Source organism: Temnothorax longispinosus, chromosome 3 (genome assembly GCF_030848805.1).
Source record: "Temnothorax longispinosus isolate EJ_2023e chromosome 3, Tlon_JGU_v1, whole genome shotgun sequence".
Classification (NCBI taxonomy): Eukaryota; Metazoa; Arthropoda; class Insecta; order Hymenoptera; family Formicidae; genus Temnothorax; species Temnothorax longispinosus.
In genome coordinates, this window is record NC_092360.1 from 5,380,286 (window position 1) to 5,402,147 (window position 21,862).

Sequence of the window (21,862 nt, forward strand, 5' to 3'; positions counted from 1 at the left end):
AAACGCGCGGCTGTCTCTATAATTAATTTATTCGTTTATCTTTATATCGATATATTTTTCACTTTTTTTAATATACTTGTTGTATTTTTATACAATTGGAACACGATATACTGCTAATCATCGGTTAACTTATTGTGACAAGAAGGATGATTTCATACGGCCTGCTATTTCACGCCTGCGGGAGATCTGTCTTGATCAAGACTGCTACTCTTCTTCTTCGCCTAGCTGCCGGCCGTCGTTTAACCGGCTATGATTTGCGTGACGACGAATCCAAGCGATTTTCAGGAATAAATTATCCCGATAATTTGTACGATTGAGTCATCTTGTAACACGTCTCAACCAGATGCAGATTAATTGTAAGGCACACGCGATTTGTAAAATAGTTGTCCTATATTACACTGCGCTGTTGTACTAAAAAAATACTGCAATGCTTTGAAATAAAATTAGAATCCATTACAATTAATTAATTAAACTTACTGTAGAATACTCTTGCTACTAAATAGAATACTACTAAATCCGAAGGTAATTTAAACGAATATCAGAAATTTTTGTTAATTATTAGTTCTGTGATATGATAATTGAAAAATTTATAGGAAGGATTTTAAAATCATCGAACATTTATATTTTAACATGACAAAGGGGATTTATATAAAAAATGGATGAAATAGCATTTTACAACTTGGTAAATTTATTTGTAGTCCGTTGAAGTGGAATTTTCCCACACACACTAATACAATACGTTTTGCGGAAAGCATACATGGAATCATCACGCGCATGTTGTCTCATCTCTCTTGTAGAGACAAAGAACATGAACCTTTCTACCAGGCTGACCGTGTGCCTCGGTGGTGTAAAGCTAGCGATACATGCATGGATATTGATACATCATGGTAATAATATATAATATAATATAATAATAATTTTAATAATAATAAAATAACATTATTATCACTCCTATGATACCGTACAACGAAATGCAGCTCTACACTCGTGAGGCCTGTCGGCGGCTACAATTACAGAATGACTAAGCGCTATTTCGATAACATCCATAAAATAATAATTAATAATAATAATCAATAATAATAATTAATATAATAATATTAAAGACGCACTGATACGTATTTAAGCTATGTACAAAGTACGACCGCGGTTTCATTCCACTAAAGAGGAATCAAAAGTTAGAAAGAAAGAAAAAAATCCTGTTTGCTCCCGAAGCCATCGTGGTTCCTTTTTTTTAAATATGAATTTTTCATATAAACTTGTGCAAATTAGCTAAATAGCAACTCTCGATATTCTTCGAGACGCCGTAGCAAAAACACACATTATATTGTACTAACATTTAAGAACGTTTTGTGGTTTATCCCTCGTGTTAAAGCGAAAAGATATTTAACGGTGTCGTCATAAAGACACGTTAGAACCAGTCACGCCAATTCCTTAACCCTTATTAACGTACAAGTCCGAACACTTTCTCTCCTTTTAATGTACAGTTTGAAAAGCATACCGCGAAATATATTAAATTTAATACAAAAAATACATTCTTTACAATTTATCACGATGGACTCGAGTGATACTCGAGTCGAAGTGGTTAGAATAGGAAGAGCAAGAACTCATTATTCTGATTATGTGATAATTTGGGTGATATCTTTTTGCGCAGTATATCTAGATATATCGATAACATCAAGTATAACATAAATGTTAGAAGAGGAGCGATAGGAATATAACATATATAAGATGGAAACAAATATAGGTGACAAATAAAAAACATATAATTATGACTTTTTTCAAAAATATATAAAAATCTATGATATATGTAATGATTTTGCACATTTATTTCGTTGAAAAATTTAAAACGTTAACATGTTTAATTACGTTTACAATCAGGACGTAATTGGTAAACAAAATTGTTATCAATTAATTCTATATATCTTCAAAATCTCTCTAATTACATATGTATATTCCTACCGACTCCTCTACGAAAACTGAAGGTTTCTGCAATTTGCATCTGAGTTGAACGATTTCGAACGCGACGATTATATTTATGCTCGCCACACGCGTTTTCCCACTCGCTTCTCGAATTTAGCATTTTGCTCGAGAAGCAAGCGGGAATCAGCATCACTATCTACGCCGCTTTACGTCTGCCTACTTCGAGCATATATTGTGTGGTGCCGATTGCTCCATCATACGCGATCTCCTCCCTCCGTCCACGTTTCGAGCATCTTATACCCATCCACACGGACACGGGTATGAATAAAGGAAAAGAGAAACTAAATAATACAGAAAAAAGGGAAGAGAAAGAAAGATACGATCGACGCTCGGAAATAATAACGGTTGATCCTCATTCCACCTCAATGGGTGGCGTCTCGGCCGGAATCGAAGAGACACGTCGCCAAGGGTTCACCCGCTGGAAACCGATCTCAGCTGACTGGTATTTGCGTCAGCGATACCACCGCGGACCCACCTTGTACCACGTGGCCCTCCAAGGTTGTCCGGTCGTGTCTTCACATGCAACAATCGCGCACGCTCGCGAGATACGATTTTGCTTCGGCGAATGCCAATCCCGAATGCGACTCGCCGTCGTATCGCCGTCGCGAGATTATATGGATTTTCTGAAGGGGAAGCCGAGTAGCTCCGCGGCCTGATTGCCAGGTGGTAGGTCAGGAAGACGTCGCTCCGGGCCTGGGCGTGGTCCACGGTAGCACGCGAAGAAGCGAACAGCGTATCCTCCGACTGGCGCTCTTATAGAGCTAGTGGGTTATTACGTAGTCCAATTTAGGACGTTAGCCCGGGGACCCTGCGAGGAACTGCGTCGTGGTAGCTTCCGTTATGAAAATGCGGAAGAACGTGGATCGTCCGTTTTGATTCCTGGCTGAATTTCCGGTTCGTTTCTCTATAATTACGCGATAGATATCCGATGCAAACATCATTTTCTTTTCTTCTTATTCTTGAAGTTTCGTCGTTTGTCTATTGATCGAAATATATTGGTATTGCGCGTAACAAGAAGAGCTAACACGGTTCGGCATTGTCGACAATTTCATCATCTACCGTGAAACGTTCGTGGATAAATTCTTATCGAGATGATTAGAACATCTTTAATAGGAGATAGTGAACGTTTAAATCAGAGCACGTCGATAGAAAGAGTTTTACGTTATTCTTCTAATCTGATAAATAAATTATTTTGTTACATTTCGTAGTCGCGCATCTATCTTCCTTTATCATATTCGTGTATCTTACAGAACGCTGACTGTTGTACATTCATTAGAGGTGCGGAAGTTCTCGAATTATGCATAAAATTTGATATCATTTATCGAATTGTATCTTAAACGGCAATTCCGTAAACGCTTCGGACATCGTCAATCGCTCGGTACGTACTTAGCAAGAATATCATTACCCATTCGGATCAGGCGAATTATAAAAAAAGTTCGGTGAAATTACAATTGTCTGCCGCGTCGCTGTATCCCAGATCGCTTCCATCGTTCTCGGCTCTGCAATGGTGCTTCGTGTCGGGTCGGATCGAAGATTCCTCTGAAGTGGCTGACGTCTGGGTGTAGGCTCGGAATACAGGAGGGTGAACAGAAGCGAAAAAAAACTCAAAGAAGCAGGACGGACGAACTAGATGCGAGGATGATAGGCGAGGGTTGATGACAAAAATCGACGGAGTATCGCGGTTTCTTTGCCGTACGCAAACCCGACATCTCGCAAGTTTTGATGCATCGTCGTTGGATCGACTGGAAGGATTGCTCTAATAGAGGAGGAACATCGGGGAAGAACTGGTCGGTAGCTAGAGCATTCGATAGAGAAAGAGAAACGCGTGTCTACGGGAGTTTAGGATAGTAGTTGGCCGGATGGCTTCTAATACCTAGAGTAGCCATTCGAATAGCCATTTGAGTAGCCGTTGGAGCCCTTGTAGGGAACAGAGTGTATGCTCCTGGAACAGAGATGGTCGAAATCGGAAGATGAGGAAAGTACACTTCTAGGGAAAACCCCTCGCTTCCTTCCCACTCACATTCTTTACATTTCCTTTCTATCTATCAATCATTCCCGCCGCCTCGTTAAAGCGTGGGACCCGTACGCGCCGTGTGTTAGTATAAGAAATAGCCGACGATGAAGAAGTCGTAGTGAGGGTAGTAAAAGTCGTAGACACAGTGAGAAGACGAAATAGCGAAAGAGGCAGACAGAGAAGAAGAAGAAGATGAGGAAGACGAAGAAGAAGAAGAAGAAGAAGAAGAAAAAGTAGTATACGCATGCTGGGGTTTTCTGTGGTGGCGGTAGTGGCATAGTTGTTGATCGCGCTTTCACCGCGACCAGGAAAAAGTGCGGGTGATCAAATAAAAAGTGCATGGTTGTAATTTGTTGGGTTATTGTTGTCATACTCTTTGTTGTATTTGTGTTATTGTTTCTGTTGTCGTTGTTATCGTTGTTTGTGTTATTAATCAGTGTGTGTATGTGTGTGTGTGTGTGTGTGCGTGTGTGTGTGCGTGTGTCAAGGTGCAGGAGGTTCAGAGCTCCCGCTCACCGCCACCCACATCTACAACAGAACAGAAAACAAGACCACCGCCGTTACATACAAGGTATCCATTAGTATCCACCAGTATTGAAGATTTATTTTATCGCTCGCTCGTTCAAACGCGCTCGCGCACACGTTCCATGCGGGGGCAGCATTATTTCAGACTGATTTATGGGTCAGGCCGATTCTACGAGCCCGCGTGCGCGCGCGCGCGCGCGCCGCGGACTCGCCGACTCGTCGACGCGCGCCCGTAGGCGAGAGAAGGAGTGCAAAGTTCGCGGATCTTCGCGGATCTCTTCTCTCTCCCTATTCGCGCCTCTATTCCGCCGTGAGGCGGGTGAAGGCGACACGTTGCAACATTACAAGGCTATTGATGCGAAAGGTCAACGCGGTAGCGGCCTCCTTCGGCCGAACCAATGGTTTTGACCTTCTCGAGGTCAGCACCGTGACCGCTTAAGCGATAGTTAGCGCGTCTTAACTTTCCTGTCGATTTACCGGATGTATTTTGACCGAAATGGGAAGAAAACCTTAAAATAGCACGAGTAATTGCACATTTGAAATTCGCAAAGTTCCATATTGATCTGACATCTTAGCCAGAATTCGTGGAACTTATTATTTAAATAATATAATAATAAATTAATTGTTATTTATCATAAAAAACACAATTAATTACAATTTATCATGTCGCTCTCAAAGCGATGCAATCCTTTCTCTGCTGTAACATGATGTCATCCTTTCTTTGACGCACTTAAACTAGTTTTATATGCATAAAAATGACTCATGTAAACCTTTCTCATTGCATCCTTTTCTCGTGATCCGCCATACCTTTAAACCGATATATCTTTTTCTTCGCTTGTTGACATTGCGTTGACAGCCTCATATAACAAAAACAATACATCTTTTGATTCACAAATCGAACAATTCGGGGATCACACAAAAATACAATTTAAAATTGTAAACTTGATATGGGTGTGGCCAAGCGGTTGATATTTGTATATTGTTTTCTTCATACGACACATTGATTATATATTCATTTCAGAACGACAAATCTCTTACGCATGGAACGGTTTGCGCGAGCGTCGTTAATCAATGGTTACAAGAAGAACTATCGTGAGACGTTTTCATGATTAATCTTCGACTCACCCTCATATGAATGCCGTATCTTTATTTTATTATGTAAAGCTAATCGACGACTCGTGTTTCGCGTCTCGCGATTTTGCGTCAAACAATGAGGTGTTTATCTGACCGAAGAGTTGTTAAATCGCGAATTGCAAAACAAAATATTGACTTCAGCCGATCGTTTTGACTTTGCGAAAGGTAAATCGACTCGACCGGTTTCCCTGGCGTTTGTGCCGATCTAATCTTAACTTGAAGCTTTACGCGCGATTAAATAGCTTTAATCTTTGTGCTTATTACATGAAGATGAATAATATAAATAATAATCTCTAATATGCACAATAAATACTTCAAGTTACTTTTTACTGTTCGGTATCAAAATGATTATGTGTTACAGCTCAATAGAATCACAATTTTCGTCCCTATTGTCCACGGTACATGAAAAAAGCGAAATAATCGCAGTAGGAAAAATTCTACGATAGCCGATGACGCAATCTAACAACAGTTAATGTCAATCTAGCTCGACTTCTCGAGCTGATTGCCGACTGAGAACTAATCATTCCCCATCATCCCGCCTCGTCGTGCGGCGAACAGCGAGGACGCGCAGGCACGAGCACGAGCACGAAAACGTCTCCCGATAGCTTCGAATCTCTATTGCTTTTCGAACGTAGGTTCTTGCAAGTGAGAGTCACGCACTGACGTCTGATTCACGATCGGTTGCCGCGATATTCCGCAGGAACATTTTGCCAATATCTACAACGTCAGGAACGTGTGTCGCGGACTTCTCTTTCATATGCGCAACGCCATACTCGTACGGACCCTTGTAAGGGACCCCCTAAAGAGTACTCGGAGATCGCGGCGATTGATCATGGATCAGATCGCGTACGTGTCCCGTGCGAGCGCGCAAAAATAGAAGTCCTCGAAGGGAAATACAAAACGAAACAAAAATGGTCGACGAAACAAAGTGAAAAAAAAAAATGGTAAAAACGTGGCGGGTGTACCTGTGTTGCTTGAGATTGTCCTGCCGCTTGAAGGACTTTCCGCAGACCTCGCAGGTGAAGGTCACGTCGTCCTTATGGCTGCGCTCGTGGATCATGAGGTTGTAGGGCTTCGTGAAGCGCCGCTGGCAGTACTTGCAGACGAACTCTACCGTGCACTTGGCGCGCATCTTCTGCCGCCGGCCGAACTCCCTGCCGTGCCCCTCTGTCTCCATCGGCATTATCGCGAACATCCTTATAAATTCCCACCGCTCCTTCTCTTGGTCGAGTCTCTATCTCTCCTTTCCCTCTACCCGCCTCTCTCGCTCTCTCGCTAACGCCCGGAGTCACTCCCACCACTTCGTCTGTCTCCCTCTATCTCCTTTCTCAATCCTCTCTGTTGCTTGCGCGTTCTCTCTCTCTCTCTCTTTCTTTCTCTTTATCTTTCTCTGCCTCGCTCGCAGACTTTCGTACGCTCTCTCTCTCTCTCTTTCTCTCTTTATCTGTCTTTCTTGACTGTCGTTCTTCGACTCGCTCTTCTCCTCCCGCGCAAAGCTAGTCTCGGGCACGGCTGACTCCTGGGAGTGAGATCACTGCTTGTACCACGTCGCGAGAGAATCCTCGTATCGCTGCCTGCAAAGAGCACAGAATCGATGATTCTCCTCCGATCTGACTCGCGCGCTCGAGAAAATCACCCGGAGTCGCGAGAGCGGAGTATACGCGCGGGACGCCCGTATCCGACGAGATATTTACGCGAAGCGCCGTTGCCTACGAGCAACGGGTTAGTAACGTTGAAGCAACTTCTGAAGTATTTTGCATTCCTTACGAAGATGCGTAGGAGGGACGCGCGCATGCCAATGTGCCTCGCGGAATAGAAATTCTCTCCGATCGAATTATTTTCGCGATATTTTATCAGGAGTATGCTTTTAGGACGACATAGGGAAGTACTTTTCCTATGTATTATATATATAAAGGGTAACTCTGAGACAAGCTGGCTACAATTTCTGCTAGAAAAGTCTATTTCAAGTTATATTGATTTAAAACATGATAAATTTTTTTATATGTACAGCGAAAAATAATACGTTATTCCTGTTTTTATACATAAAAATAGAAAATGTGTAAAATGTTACAGAAATGTCACAAGCAAGTTTTGTTTTGTAATTTTACTTTTGCAGATCAGCGATATACAATTGCATTCTCCATTTAATATTATAACGTTATAACATTATTGCAACATTAAAGTCTATATCTACAAGAAACAGCAAATAAAAAAGAGCGATTAAATCGATGCTTCAATAAATAAAATTAAAAACATGGAATTTTTATACAAAATATTTTATACAAATGTTAAGGTTAAATGTAACTTCTGTTTAATTTCGCTTCACTTTATAAATTTGTATTATATGATACTTTTTACACAATTTCATTGTTATAACTCTATAAAAGTAAAGTTACATCTGCATAAAGTTGTAAGAAATTGTACGATTCTTATTTCTAAATAGATTTAAGAATGAATGTTAAAGAATAAGCAAAGGTTTTTTTCATAAAATCTATCAGGAATAATATACCATTCTAAATCTTATAATTATTTCAAGTAATTCTATTATTAAATTAATTCCTTCGGTATTACCGTACAAAAAACACGGTGTGAATGCCTATAAAAAGCTGTGCGCTTCCGAAAAAAAATTAATGACTAGTTTCCTAATTGGGCGCGTCTGCTCGATTCGCGAGTTTAAATCATCAGCTCCGGACACGTCCTCCGGGCATATTTAATTTCAAACGCGACTGTCCAGTTTTAAATTTCATTCATATAGGATGCTGTATACATTCGTGGTAATCGAGGGGGCAGAAGCAGCCACTATTAGCGCTAAATGCGCGCCGCAAATACGATCCGTAATCTTTACGCTTGCCATCCGGCGCCACGCAAATCACGAGAATATTTCCCGAGCTTGCGATGCTGTTCTAAAAAGAAACGTGAGAGCAACGAATCACCGATTAACTTTCATGCGACTGATACGGGCTAACTTTCAAGTTTTTCAATAAAATTTAAGTGAAATATTATTTACATGACAACTATTAGTACGAAAAGGACTGTAATCCGGGCAATACTGTTCGCATATATTATTCTTTCTCATACCATTCTTATATTTAATGTTTTTTTCTACTGTATGAAAATTGTTTAAAATCATCGCGTTAAAAATCGTTCAAAGTTTATTTTTTGAGCAACTTTCTTACATCTTACTTTGACTGAACCGTTCATAATCTCTGACACGGTCGCCTTGAGATGTCTCTTAAATAATTCGGAAATAATGTGAGAGGTCTGATGTAATCGAATTCCACTGAAGTCACATTTTCGCGCGTTAAAAATTAGTATTTTTACTGCTTAATATTTTCGCTTCTATCCATATTTTAAGAGAAGACAGTTCCTCCACGATAAAACTACGAAAGAGAAACATGAATCCTTTTTTTTTATATACGTACGATGTACCCAAATTATACCCTCGTGCAAGTATTACTTTTAAAACTCCCCCGCAATATACTCGGCCGGATATGAATGAGCGATCGGAATCGTACCGCCACGGTCTAATGGCACGGTTCTCGAATTGGAATCGGCATGTTAAAAAATAGCCCGCGGGATCGAATCGCACGGTGCGGCCATTGTACAGGAGCGTCGGCCAGTCGCTACCGGCTCGCATTAAGCGCACGGCGCACGCTCGAATAAAGTGGCGTGTCCGAATGAGTAATAAGCGGTGCCTGGGCGTAGCCCGGTTGGTTAGCGTGGCTGACAGGCGGTGGAGCCTAATCGGAACTGCGCATTACGCGCGATTTTGCGTTTCACAAAAAAAAAGTACAATTCCACTTCTTTCCCTGGTGAAACATCACGTTTCTGTCTGGCCATGTCTGGTCCCGTCGCCGTCCGACTGATTCAGACATTGTAAATATCCGTCCGACATGCTGATGCACGTAAAAACAAACGTAGAAAAAATATAAATGTGTTGTGGAAACAGTACATAGCTGTCGTCGAGACGGAATACCTTCGTCATTCCGGTATTCAAACAGATGGAAGGACAAATGTTCGGCGGCACGTCCGGTTTTATGGTTTTGTATAAATTGGACCTTTTCTTATCCCTAAGGACCGGAAAACCATCGATAAAGAGACGAGCAAAAACTCACAATATCTTTTGTAATTTTGCACGGCACGAATCATATATCTACACAGCTTACTAAAATAGAAATCGTGTGAAATAATATTTTGTCTCCTGAGGGTTTAGAAGAAACAGACCTACCTTTAGTGCCTGTCTTCTCTTTGAAATTTAGTCATTTCACTTTCGAATAGCAAATCGGCACAGGTTACTCCTGTCGCGCGGTATTGATATACGCCCGTGGAAATGAACGGTAACACCAGCTACTACACGGCAATCTTGTCGAAGAGTTACGAGGTCACAGTACGCTTGTATTACCCGAGACCGGGTACATGCGGCTGGAACAGGTTCTCACTTTGCGTGAAGCGAAGTTAATGAGTTGTGCGTTAATGAGTCGGGTGTCGAGGAAAACGACATTAACCGTGTAAACGCTCAGGTTTTATATTACAGATGATGTCGGTGAGGACGTGCAAATAATCTTGAGGCCGATGATAAATGATCGTGTTCTCTGATAACCGCTAAGTCCGCTGAATTCGACCGCGCGATCAAAATAGCAGTCAGGAATAACAGACGTAAGCTGTCGATAATTTCGTCTCGATAATACTGTACGGAATAAAGGCGCATCCGTAAAGTGAAAGATATGATCGCGAATGTAACGAGATACGTAAGATTTACGGCGATTGCGAAGCGACGAATACGAGCGCGAGTCAACGTTGCTCGTGTGTATCGCGTGTGTAGAAAAGCGAACATCGTGCCTGCTACCATGTTTGCCTACCGAGTTCGCGTGATCGAATGCTTTCGTTTAATGTATGATAATGTATGATAATGTATGATAATGCGATATATATAAACGCTCGCGTTTATGGATGCGCCATACTAGACGGAGATTTGCGAATAGGCGGCGAAGCGTTTTGGTATGTACGGAGCTACGCGAAAGTGAATTTTGTTGTGAACCACGCAGAGGAGGGAACGTCGCGCGGAATAATCAAGTGGGGCTTCTCTCTTGACGTGAATAATAGAATCGCGCGTGATCAAATAAGCAATTAAAATAGATATCGATGTAATATAACTTTTATAACGTGTAAAAATAATCATGCTATTTATGACTTCACGCAAAAGGAAAATCACTGTATTCTGACGTGATTGACACGAATAAGCAGAAGAATCGTTTTTTTTAATAACTATCAAAGAGCAAAATCGAGAAAAATAAACACATCAAAATGGATTCAGTGTTATAAATACATATAATAATTAATAATACGTCGTCCAATATATCTTCAGATATTGAAAATTTGCAAGAATTGTAATTGAGTTCATCGAATACCTATCCAAGATAAATTTCGCCGTGTTGCTGATTTGCCCATGAGAAAAATAGGCAAAAGGCATTCGTTGCATTTGAGAGTTATCCTGACGAGGAGAACATTCGTAAGGATACCTAGGCGAGACGTTCAACGCCCGACAGGGTGATATTTGATTTCATTCAACACTACCGAGACCCTGAAAAAAAGGTAGTCGCGAGTACCTTTCGTTCTATCGCGCGATACGAAGGGCGGAGTGCGTGGTACAAGAAGCCGGCAGCCAATCGAAGAAGAACAGAGAACGGCCAACCAAGCGAGCCCGGCTCGATGTGCGTGCACTCGTTCTCGCGTGTATGGAGGAATAAAGGAAGGAGCGGTAGCCCTCGTTCGTTCGCTCGCCACAGCGAGAAGGCCGGTAGCCAACCAAAGAAGAGTCGCTACTGTGCACCGCCCTACCGCCGACTACCGGTTTTCGGCCAGTCGCTACCGAACAGCCGGAGAAGTCCACCAAGTGGGACCACACCCTCCCTCCGCCGTCGAGACGTCGAACCGCGATACCACCGCGGCGCGGGGAACGCGGACGATCACGCAAGGGCGTTTCTTACGAGAGATATTACCTATCGCGCGGACTCGCGCCACGCGCGGCGCCGAAGAAAAATGGTAGCTCCGTGATGGATCCGTTTTCGTTCGTTCGGATGATTCTAGCGGATCCTTGTGATCTGAATAGACGCATGTCGCAGCGCGATATTTTGCGCAATAAAACCGAAAAGAAAAATTATTAAAACAAGAATTTTAACGTTTATAAGGAAATATAGACATAAGATAATTGCTTTCTAATTAGATGTTGATTAACATGATGAAAGTCGTGTCAGTGAGCAAATTTTCAAAATAAAACAGTTTTTATTTGTTTTTTAATTCAATTTCATTTACTACATTCTTTTCTTTATTATATCTATATAAATATTATATTAACTACTCGAATATCACAATAAAATTAACAATCTCTCAGTGCATGCATTATAACCATTGAATTCTAGAAAATTGTTCACGATATAAAATATAAAATTGTGTGTTTTCCATATGTACATAAAAATCACCATTGCTATTTGGGAACGCAAGTTATCAGGAAGATCTAAATGCTAGAAGGATTGAAGAGGACCATCGTAAAATCGCCGCAGACAACCCGCAAGGTACTTGAGCACCAATCAAAACGCAGCGGCTACTGTGCACCGCCCTACCGCTTGCTACCGATTTCTGGCGGCGAGGACTCGAGATACGCGAACGAATGTAGATCACGCCTATTCCCGCCCGTTTGATTCATAACACGTGGAGGCATATACAATAGAAAATGTAAGAACTCGGAGGTGCAGTAGGAATAACTTTGCTTTTATCCTCTCTACAGAATCTAGATGAGAAATGGCGATGGTTTCAATTGAAATAAAGAAAGGATTCTTAGAAACAGCTTAATGGTATAATAGAACAGCCCTCTGATACGCGAAAGACCTGGTTTTAGTTTTGTCATCCCAAGTAAATTAAAAGAAATTGACATTGTCCAGATAAATATTAACGCACTGTGATAAGAACAAATAAATAAATGAAATTGAAGAATTATATTCACTACGAATGAAACTATATGAAAACGTGGTACTGCATCTCATAAAAGAACAAAACTCCAATAAACATTCGATATATTTAAAATATGGTACTGTACATTCTAGAAGACCGAAATACATTGAGGAAGAAGAAGAAGAACAAGGAGAAACACAGTTTATAGAAAATATCCGATTTATAAACGATGTGACTAAATTTCCTAATGTCATTTCGAATATTATTGAATTAATAATGTTATTGTATTAAACGTTTACAAACGTATATTAAACAACTACTTCCACCTCAAATATAAATTATATATTAACATAATGTATTATTGAAATTATATGTAATGCTAGATAATATTTTTAAGAGATAATATCAATTGACTGTGACTCACCGATAGAGATAGAAAGAGTGCGAATAAGGGTTCGTCCTCGAGCAATGTCCAGTAGTAATCTTCCGCAGAGGAAAATCTTCGAACTTCGACGGAAGTGTTTTAAACTTTCGACGATGAACGAAAGAACAAAACTCGCGAAATGCGATTAGTTGTAAAACGAACTGCGGTGCGCGTATAATGTCACGCTGCCAACAGTCGGAATCTCCGATACTACTCAGTAGGTCGGTGGCTCGTGAAAGTGTTGAATTGCTGCGCGTGTGTCTTCCGGGCTGACAGGTCTGGACCGTTTGGGTGCGCGGCGTCGACTGAAGCTTCGTTTGGTCGCTCGGTTCGCTGGTAGCCCGAATAGGTAGGCACACCAGAAGACGGTAGGACGCCGTGTGTAACCGCCAAAGGTCTCCTCGTCGTCGTCGTCGTCGTTTGGCTTCTTCTGGTTGGAGGACCGGGAGACACCTCCCTACCGAACCAACTCACCGATACCCACCAGTTATCGTGTGAAGGTAGCCTCCCTCAATTCCACGGGGAACGTACACGTCCAGGATGTTCCTTCCTCGACCTCGTTGCGGTGGTAGAGGTAGAAAAGAGGCGGTTGGGGAGGCGAGGGAGGAGGAGGAGGTGGAGGAGGAGGTGGTGGTGGTGAGAAGGATGCGGAGGAGGAACGGGAGCAGAAGAAGGAAAATGAGGGAAGAGGGTGACGGCGGGTGTTGGTAGAAGAAGAGGTGAGGACGATGATGAAGAGGAGGCCCGACGAAGAAGGGAAGAAGTGGTAGCACGCCTTGTCCCGAGTCTACGTGCGTCCTTGTCTCACCCGGTCGCCGAATAGCAGCGCGGTTATTCACAAATCCTTCGTCGACGCGGCTTCCTGAGCTCCCGCTTGGTACCCGTCCGCCTTCCCCTCTCCTGAACTGTCCCCGCGGACTTGCTCCCTCTCTTCCATGCTCTACGGGTCCTGATCCCTTCCACCGCACCGCGTCTGAGCCCGCCCTCATAACCGTGAGACGAGAGCATCCCTCTTCACCCACGCCGAGACCTTTTCTGGTATAATCTCGAGGTGTCTCCCCTACATTCTTTTAAAGTATTCGAATACCGCTTCGGCATACTCGGGCCGCTTCCTTCCGCCTTTGCCCTTTCCCAAAAGGATACCCCCCGCGGGGGCAGTAGCCAACCCCGGCCGTAAAAGCTACGGAGGTAGCGCTCGTATCCAAAAGCTAGAGCCACTGACTCCCTTCGGCTCGCGCGAGCGCGCGTTCCACCTATCTTACTTGCTTACCTACCTACTAGCTCCTATGCGTAGGAGTATCGCTACATTCGCTACGCGTCGCCGGTCGTCCTCGGAACAGAGCGGTTGATATTTTCGTGGATAAACAATATAAGTGCGCGCGATCGCCATGGAAAACCCGACACCTACGGGTAAAAGCGAAGCGATAAACCGATTCTCCGGGAGAAAATCCACGGGTGCGTCGATTTCTACCGCGCTAGGTGAAGAAAGACATGGAAAAAGATAAGCAAAAGATAAGCAAAAGCGGGAAGAAAGAGAAAGAGAGGAGAGAGAGATAGAGAAAAAGAAAGCGAGACAGACAGGCAGACAGAAGGAGAGACGCTTGCCGCTGACGATGAGAAGCAGATAGTGTGGGAGAAGGTAGAGGTGGAAGGAGCGTGCAAAAGCAAAGAGCGGGGGCTGACACGATGCCGCGGGGGTTCCCAGGGCACGTGGGAACTGCACAGTAGTCGATGTCAATCCCCTCCACCAGACGGTCCGCTCGGGGCCCACCGGGCCCCACCACGAAGTCGCCGGGCCGGAGAGCCATCGCAGGGATTCCGGGCGCCGCCCATCGAGATCTTGCGGTATCGCTTCATTGGACAATCCCATGCGGACGGGACGATCGCTTCCCTCACACGAGTCACCGGGATGATCGAGTGGTGGAAAAATTCCTCGGGAACGGCGAAGAGGATTGACGACGATGAAGAGAGAAAGAAGAGGACGATGAAGAGGAAGGAAACGAGGGAGCGATTGGCAACAAAGGCGACGCCGACGAGCTTGGCATGCGGCGACTTCACCGCCGAGCCGTGTGGCCACCGATTCAGCCTGCGAAAATGCATCGCCAAAGATGGAGAGGCATCGAAATGACAATAGGAACTCGGATAATAGTAAATAAAGGGTAGTCTTCGCTGGCTTAATGCCGATTTAAATGACAGATTAAGAGATGTTTAAGTATTTTTGACATGCACGACGGCATGTTAGGAATACATATTGATTGCTGTAGAAATTGCTGATGTCAAAAGTATATGTAACTGCTTTGTTGTATAAAATAATGATGCAGCGAATAGTATTGAAGCATCGATGGAGTTGAACTCAATGTTGCTAATTATATTGATTCCTGATTTTCTTGCATGTTTCTGTTTAATGTCAGGCGAATGCCGGATTTAATCAAATTGTATTTGATCATGCATGCTTATATGACGTATTATTTATTTATTGATGATATATTAATTCATATATTATAAAATTCATATATTATATAAGAACTGATGGATTTTATACTTTATGATGCAACTTTTGATGTTATTTGCTTTATCACAACTGTCACGTAGTGATAGACTACTATATTACCGTTCATATCTTATAGTGCATTTAAAAAATCTAACTGAATAAAACGATCACTTACTACGTTCAAATTATCAAGGAATTTGAGAAAAAAGAAATGATAAGCAATTATTTTTAATAACAAGATAATTTAAATAATTAATGCGAAATGAATACGCACATTAAAACAATTCTGAAGTTATTTTATTTTTTCCTTTCGCATGTACTGAAACTTCAGTTTAGCCCTGTAACGATTCGTAACAAATTCACAGAAGTCAATTGATAAGAAAAATATCGAATCTCGCCACATTCCTGTTCAAACGCATCAACATTTCTTAAAATTATTTCTCTATTACAAATATGAATTTAACTAACAATACATTATTAATTTCATGAAAAAATATTCAAAATTACAGAAATATAGTAAAATTGTAAATATAAAATATACAAATATATGATATATTATAATTGTATATTATATTATAATTTTTTTTACATATATAGATATATATAAATGCTAAAAATTAATTTGAAAATTACTATCGTGAAAATTACCATCGATCTTACATAAGAATTATGATCGCTATTTCGCTGAGTTGAGACCACAATTATAATTAAATACCCATTTATATTTTTGGCTAATTATATAATTAATATTGCATATATTAAAACCGAAAACGTAAAGTTCATTTTTCTTGCGAGAACCGAAAAATCCGGTGTTCTTCCAGTTTCTTGGACGTTATACTACTGAAGTGATATGAACAAACGGAGACGCACAGACCAGATATCTGAGTAGCGTAATCAGAAGTTGAAAGTGTACCAAAAAAATTGCGTTATCTTGATATCCAAAAGTGCGTATTCGGTGACCGGATGGATCAGAGGAGCCGCCGTGTTGGCGCAGGAAACGGAAACTGGTGGAAACAAAGCTTCGGCAAACAGACGGCATCTCACAGGGAATAGGGCAAATAACGCGCGTCCGCGCCTATTGCTCTCGCCTCGGTCGTCGGTCGCGACAAATATTGTCACATCCGTGGCGGAGGTGGAAGAGGGGTAACATCACCTCTCGTTTCGGCCTGGGGGACCCCGACCGATAGATTAGGACACGGGCACGATACTGTAAACGACGTCGCCGCACGCACGCAGCGTGAAAGATAACGAGAACCGATCGAGACAGGTCTTGTCGAATTAGCAGGTAGAGGTCCAAGCAGCGGCGTGAGAACTAACCGTCAACCGTCGATCCCGAGATAACGTAATCCGAAAGGAAAATCGTGAATGGGACCCGGCCGGAAAAATGGAGGAACGCCACTTAGGTCTGAATGTGTGCGAACGCGAGCGGAAATGACAGCGGTGAAACTTCTTTTCCGATCCATTTCTCTAATGGACTTTACAAAATGATATCGCTACCGCGCGCGCGCATCCTACGCAAATGTCAGTAAAAATATAAATCATGCCGTGGGTTATTTTACGATTATTTTACGATAAACCTGACGCAATCACCCAACATCACTCCGTAATTTGAACGTCGAATATATAAGAAACATTGCAAATAAAATTTGCAAATTTACATTTGCAATAAGAAACATTACAATGCAAATTGTATTAATATAATATTTTCGTTTATCTCTTCTTTTTTATATATATACTCTAGAATTGTATAGATCGATCATCTTTATTCGAGAGGTGTAATTAGTTTCTGATATAATCTTACATGATAATGTAACAATATATGAAAAAAAATATACGCAATAAAGTTGTCGAGAACCAATCGATCTCATATAAAAACATATCATGAATAAAAGTACGCAAATCAAATAAGAATAATATATGTATGATCAAATAGAAAAATATCAGAAAGTGTCTTACGCGAACGAATATTCTTTTTATGATCAGAATCAGAAAAAAAAGATAGGTGTAGTGTGTTCGTAGAGTGTTTATAAAGTATAAAGCATCGACAAGAATTTGTCGTGGATTCTAAGTTGTCGCCTGTATATACGATGATAAGTGTGCCCTCAGTAATGGCGGTCACATCAAAGCTTTACTCGCGTTCTTCGTCGGCGTGAAGTCGCGACTCGTAGATACGCGGACGTGCCTAATGGAAAGGTGTGTGTGCACACACGACAATGTTTCGTATCTCTTAATGGTCGTTTCACAACCGTTTCCTAAGCGTACGAATTTTGCGTTTTGAAATAGCGTCAGAAGCACAAGCCAAGATGCGGCGACAACTTTACAATCGTTTCAATAAAGACGGATAGCATCTCGAGCTCGTCGAATCTTTGCTGACAAAGTGAAATTAAATGAGCAGAAGGTATGCAAAAACGCTGTAAAATTCTTCTTAATGGTCTATTAAAACGTTCCTTTTTAATCTATCCGAAAAAGCAACGTAAATTTAATCTGATATTCGCAGCATTGTAACAAAATCATTTCAATAACGATTATTTTTATGAGAGAGAGAGAGAGAGAGATACAAGGAGAGTTTCTATTATAAATTAAGAATTTTTTCTCTTCGTATATGTAATATTCGTAATGTTCTATTTTTGACTTACAAAAATTCGAATTAAATTGCAGAATCTACAATGATTTCATATTTTACGGTTACGGACGGCAATATACATTACTAGCACAATCCTGGATTTACCAGCTTTTATTACACGTTATCATCTGCGCACTTGTTTTCGCGAGGAAAAGCCATTGACGTTATAACTCGAAAGATTAACTTGGATATTTTCGCAGTTTATTTCAAATCCCGCGTATCACATCGCCGATTTGTATCTCTAGCCAGAAAACTGTATTCGGTCTTTACACTCTTGTATCAATTTAAACAAGCGCTTATATTCTACATTCGTGCTATTAAGACTAATTGTAAGTGTCTAGATTTTAATTAAAGGATAAAGTTGCAAAAATATTATTTAAATTATTGCAATTTACGTGTCAATAAAATGCAAATAACTGGTAGTAAATTCCGTAAATTTTAATAAACGAAATAACAATTTAGGATACTATTATAATAATTAGATAGTTCTTTCTTTTTCTTTTATTATTTGACATCTTACATGATGTGCACGTTGCATACTTACGTGGCCAGCGGAAGGTGCGGCTTTAGTCTCTTCTTGGGTTCGTCCTATGCCCATTATGCTCATTATTTTTATTTTTCTCTTTCTTTTTTATTATTTATCTTACGAATTTGTTTATATATAAGCAGATATGTAATCCCATTTTCTTGAATTTGATTGAAATTTCCTTAATATTCTTTATTAAAAATCATTATGTTCCTGCTAAGCTCTAAAATAGTTAATATGTGATGATACGCACTTATTTCCGACAATGGAATTATTCTAAAAGTATATCCGTAAACAAAAATAAAATTTTGGTAAATCCGTACTTGCAAAACATTCGGAAAATCAGTATACGCGTAAAATTCTGCGGGTGACAAACGGGCGTCGCTGTGAGCGAGACTTTATCTTAAGGTCCAGAGAGGCACCACGAAGAGTTCGCTCGCATAATGGGCATAGGACGAACCCAAGAAGAATCATGGACTAAAGCCGCACCTTCCGCTGGCCACGTAAGTATGCAACGTGCACACGTTATAATGCTACGCCCGCAAATGTACGGGCGACGTAAGGTTACGGCGACCACCATAATACCGGACGCAAATTTGACCTCTTCCACGGCGTCGTATAGTCTTATACGTGCGCAATTATGCTACTTCCGATCCGCAAATAATACCGTATCCATTGAATGTCGCGATTAAAGTGATGCAAAGAAGAATCCTTCCTCTATATAAATTCTATATTATACAATTTAATAGTCAGATGATACCAAAAAAATTGCGAACAAACAGTTACACTGAACATTAAAATTGTTAGCTCTACTCTCACAGTTCCACAAAATTGAAAATTTGTACAAGAAAGTTACACGTCGTCATTTACATATTCTAAACATTACACATGAAAAAAAGATTCTATTAGCGAACAACGTACTGTTAACAAATTGCAGCAAATTGATTACGTAAAGTCTTGCGTCTATTTCATCGAATGAATATTGTTCGTCAAGACATTAATCTCTCAAAGAGAACAGCTTCTGCGAGATTCTTATTACTCGGCTGCATTTACAGCTTTATCACGACAAAGTGATCTCCAATCTTCGACGTGCGAAATGCCTAAGTACCCGTTGACACATCCAGTTTGCGCGATACATACGTACACACACACATGCGTGCCTCGGTGCGTAAAGCAAAGCGTGACGTGTGTCGCTCGCGCAGGAATTTGCCTTCGCGGCTTTACCGGATTTACCGAGACACCTCGTGAAACACGCCCATGTTTGACTTAGCTTTTGAGTTACGCCGAAATTTTCACAGAAAGTCGCCGCCGTCACAGAGAGACCGACACTGACAACGAGGCCGGTCGAGGAAGTGGAAAGACGGCGAGGACGACGTGTTCGTATAGGACTTATCATCTCGTGTAACGACGGGCCGCGCTTGACATGTACGGATAGAATAGATTGTTTGTCGATTTTTACTCACCTCCCCCGCCATAAAGCCGTCTGCGAGCGGCGGAACCCGGCTCGTAAAATGTACGAGCCGAGCTGACAGCGGCACAACACGCGCTTAAGTGCAAACAAACTTTCTCACAAGTAATTCGTCCGATATTCAGGCCAAAACGGAAGTTCATTTAGAATTCGTTTTTGAAACTTGTTTTTGAAACTCGCATTTTTGCACGAACCTATCAACGACACGTAAAAAACAAATTCTTTTTTGTTTTTAACAAAAAAAATATTTCTATATGTATCTATACCACTGTAACATAAAGAGAGCATCATTTTTTTTACAATATAAATAGACGAATAATAACATTACAGTTTTTATCGGAATTATATAGTTTTAAAATATTTTCAAAGACAGAATTGAAAGAAATGATATGCAAAAGTTAAAATATATTTATATACTAAATCTAAAGTATTTTAATAAATTTTTATCAAAAGTGACATAAATATCCGAATATTTTATTCTTTGCTTAATGACGGATAATTAATTCGATTGGAATAGCGATAGTTTTTAATATTTAGTAAAAATGATTTTTATATACAATAACATACTGATATTTTAAAACAAATTAAAATTTTATAAACGTTACCCTGGTTGAAAAGAATATTAGGAAAGAATTAAAAGAATGTGATATAGTTATAATAAATTATATACTGCAGTTAGAGATAATATAAACAATACACATTTTTTTTAGTGTTACTTACTTAACTATATTCAAGCTTTCTTCTGCAAAAAAAAAAAGAATGGAAATGCAGCGAAGTTTAGAGTCATCACGGAATTATCTTATCTTCATTTATTCAGTTACATGCTGTTTGAACTGTAGTGCACAGATGGTTCCCGTCAAACAAAGGTTTTTTTTTCTTTCACAAAGGATTAAGATAACATAGTGGACATTGTCAATATGCTTTAAGTTGCTTAAAGGCACGCTTAAAGTTTGTGTCTTCAGACCTAGGCTTCGGTTTCCTTGGAACTATGAATATTTATGTGTCTCCTAGTTTACAATCCTTTAGACCTATCTATAAATTTAACATAAATTTCGAGACGCCAAGACCATTTCTGCTCTTTTCACCATTTTTTTTTCTCGTCCCACGTCTGTATAGGAGTTAGTGCGCTATCTAGATAAAAGTATTAGAAAACCATGAATACGCGTGAAGAAACTAGCTGTTGGTAAACACTATACTTGCATATCGTGAAAATTAATTTTTTTTTAAATATATACGTATTAATCTGCTTATAATTAAATGTATTGAGAATTTCATTTAACAATTTTATTATTTAAATTGTTGAGTGTAACTGGGCAGATAAGTTAGCCACTGTCGGCTATATACCTTTAGAAGCATGCATCTCTTCAAGCATGGCATTCAAGAAAAAAAAGGATTAAATGTTTCAGTCGATATTTCAGTTCAGGTCAGACTTGAAATATGCGTTGCATATTATAAATTAGCATTATAATTGCAGTTGTTTTTACATCTTCTATATAATTTATTAAATTGTATTTTAAAAATATTTACAGGCAGGATACGCCTCGTAAAAAACATGACTTATAAAATTTACTAAAGCTAAAAAAGTTAATAATATTTGATATTTTTAATTAATATACATAAATTAATATAAATCATCTTTTGTATAAATACCGTTACAATTTAATTGCAATATTCTTAATGTGATTTTATTCTGGTAAAATGTTCTCTCAATGAATATGTTACAGCTCTA

At 40.3% G+C, this 21,862-nt stretch overlaps 1 protein-coding gene across 3 annotated transcripts; it reads right to left on the reverse strand.

The window, feature by feature from the left end:
- Nucleotides 1–665: 665 nt before the first annotated feature.
- Nucleotides 666–13,549, reverse strand: Drm (odd-skipped family member drumstick). Of its 3 annotated transcripts, none has more exons than XM_071772991.1 (3): nt 13,026–13,517; nt 6,619–7,227; nt 666–4,522 (listed from the first exon to the last, which is right to left on the reverse strand). In XM_071772991.1, the coding sequence occupies exons 2-3, from the start codon at nt 6,846–6,848 to the stop codon at nt 4,507–4,509; spliced, it is 246 nt and encodes an 81-aa protein (XP_071629092.1). In that variant the 5' UTR covers nt 6,849–7,227; nt 13,026–13,517; the 3' UTR covers nt 666–4,506. The 3 variants fall into 3 exon arrangements, with proteins under 3 accessions (XP_071629092.1, XP_071629091.1, XP_071629090.1); XM_071772990.1 differs by having other exon boundaries at nt 666–3,922; nt 13,026–13,433; XM_071772989.1 differs by lacking the exon at nt 666–4,522 and adding an exon at nt 4,547–5,376 and having other exon boundaries at nt 13,026–13,549.
- Nucleotides 13,550–21,862: the final 8,313 nt, after the last annotated feature.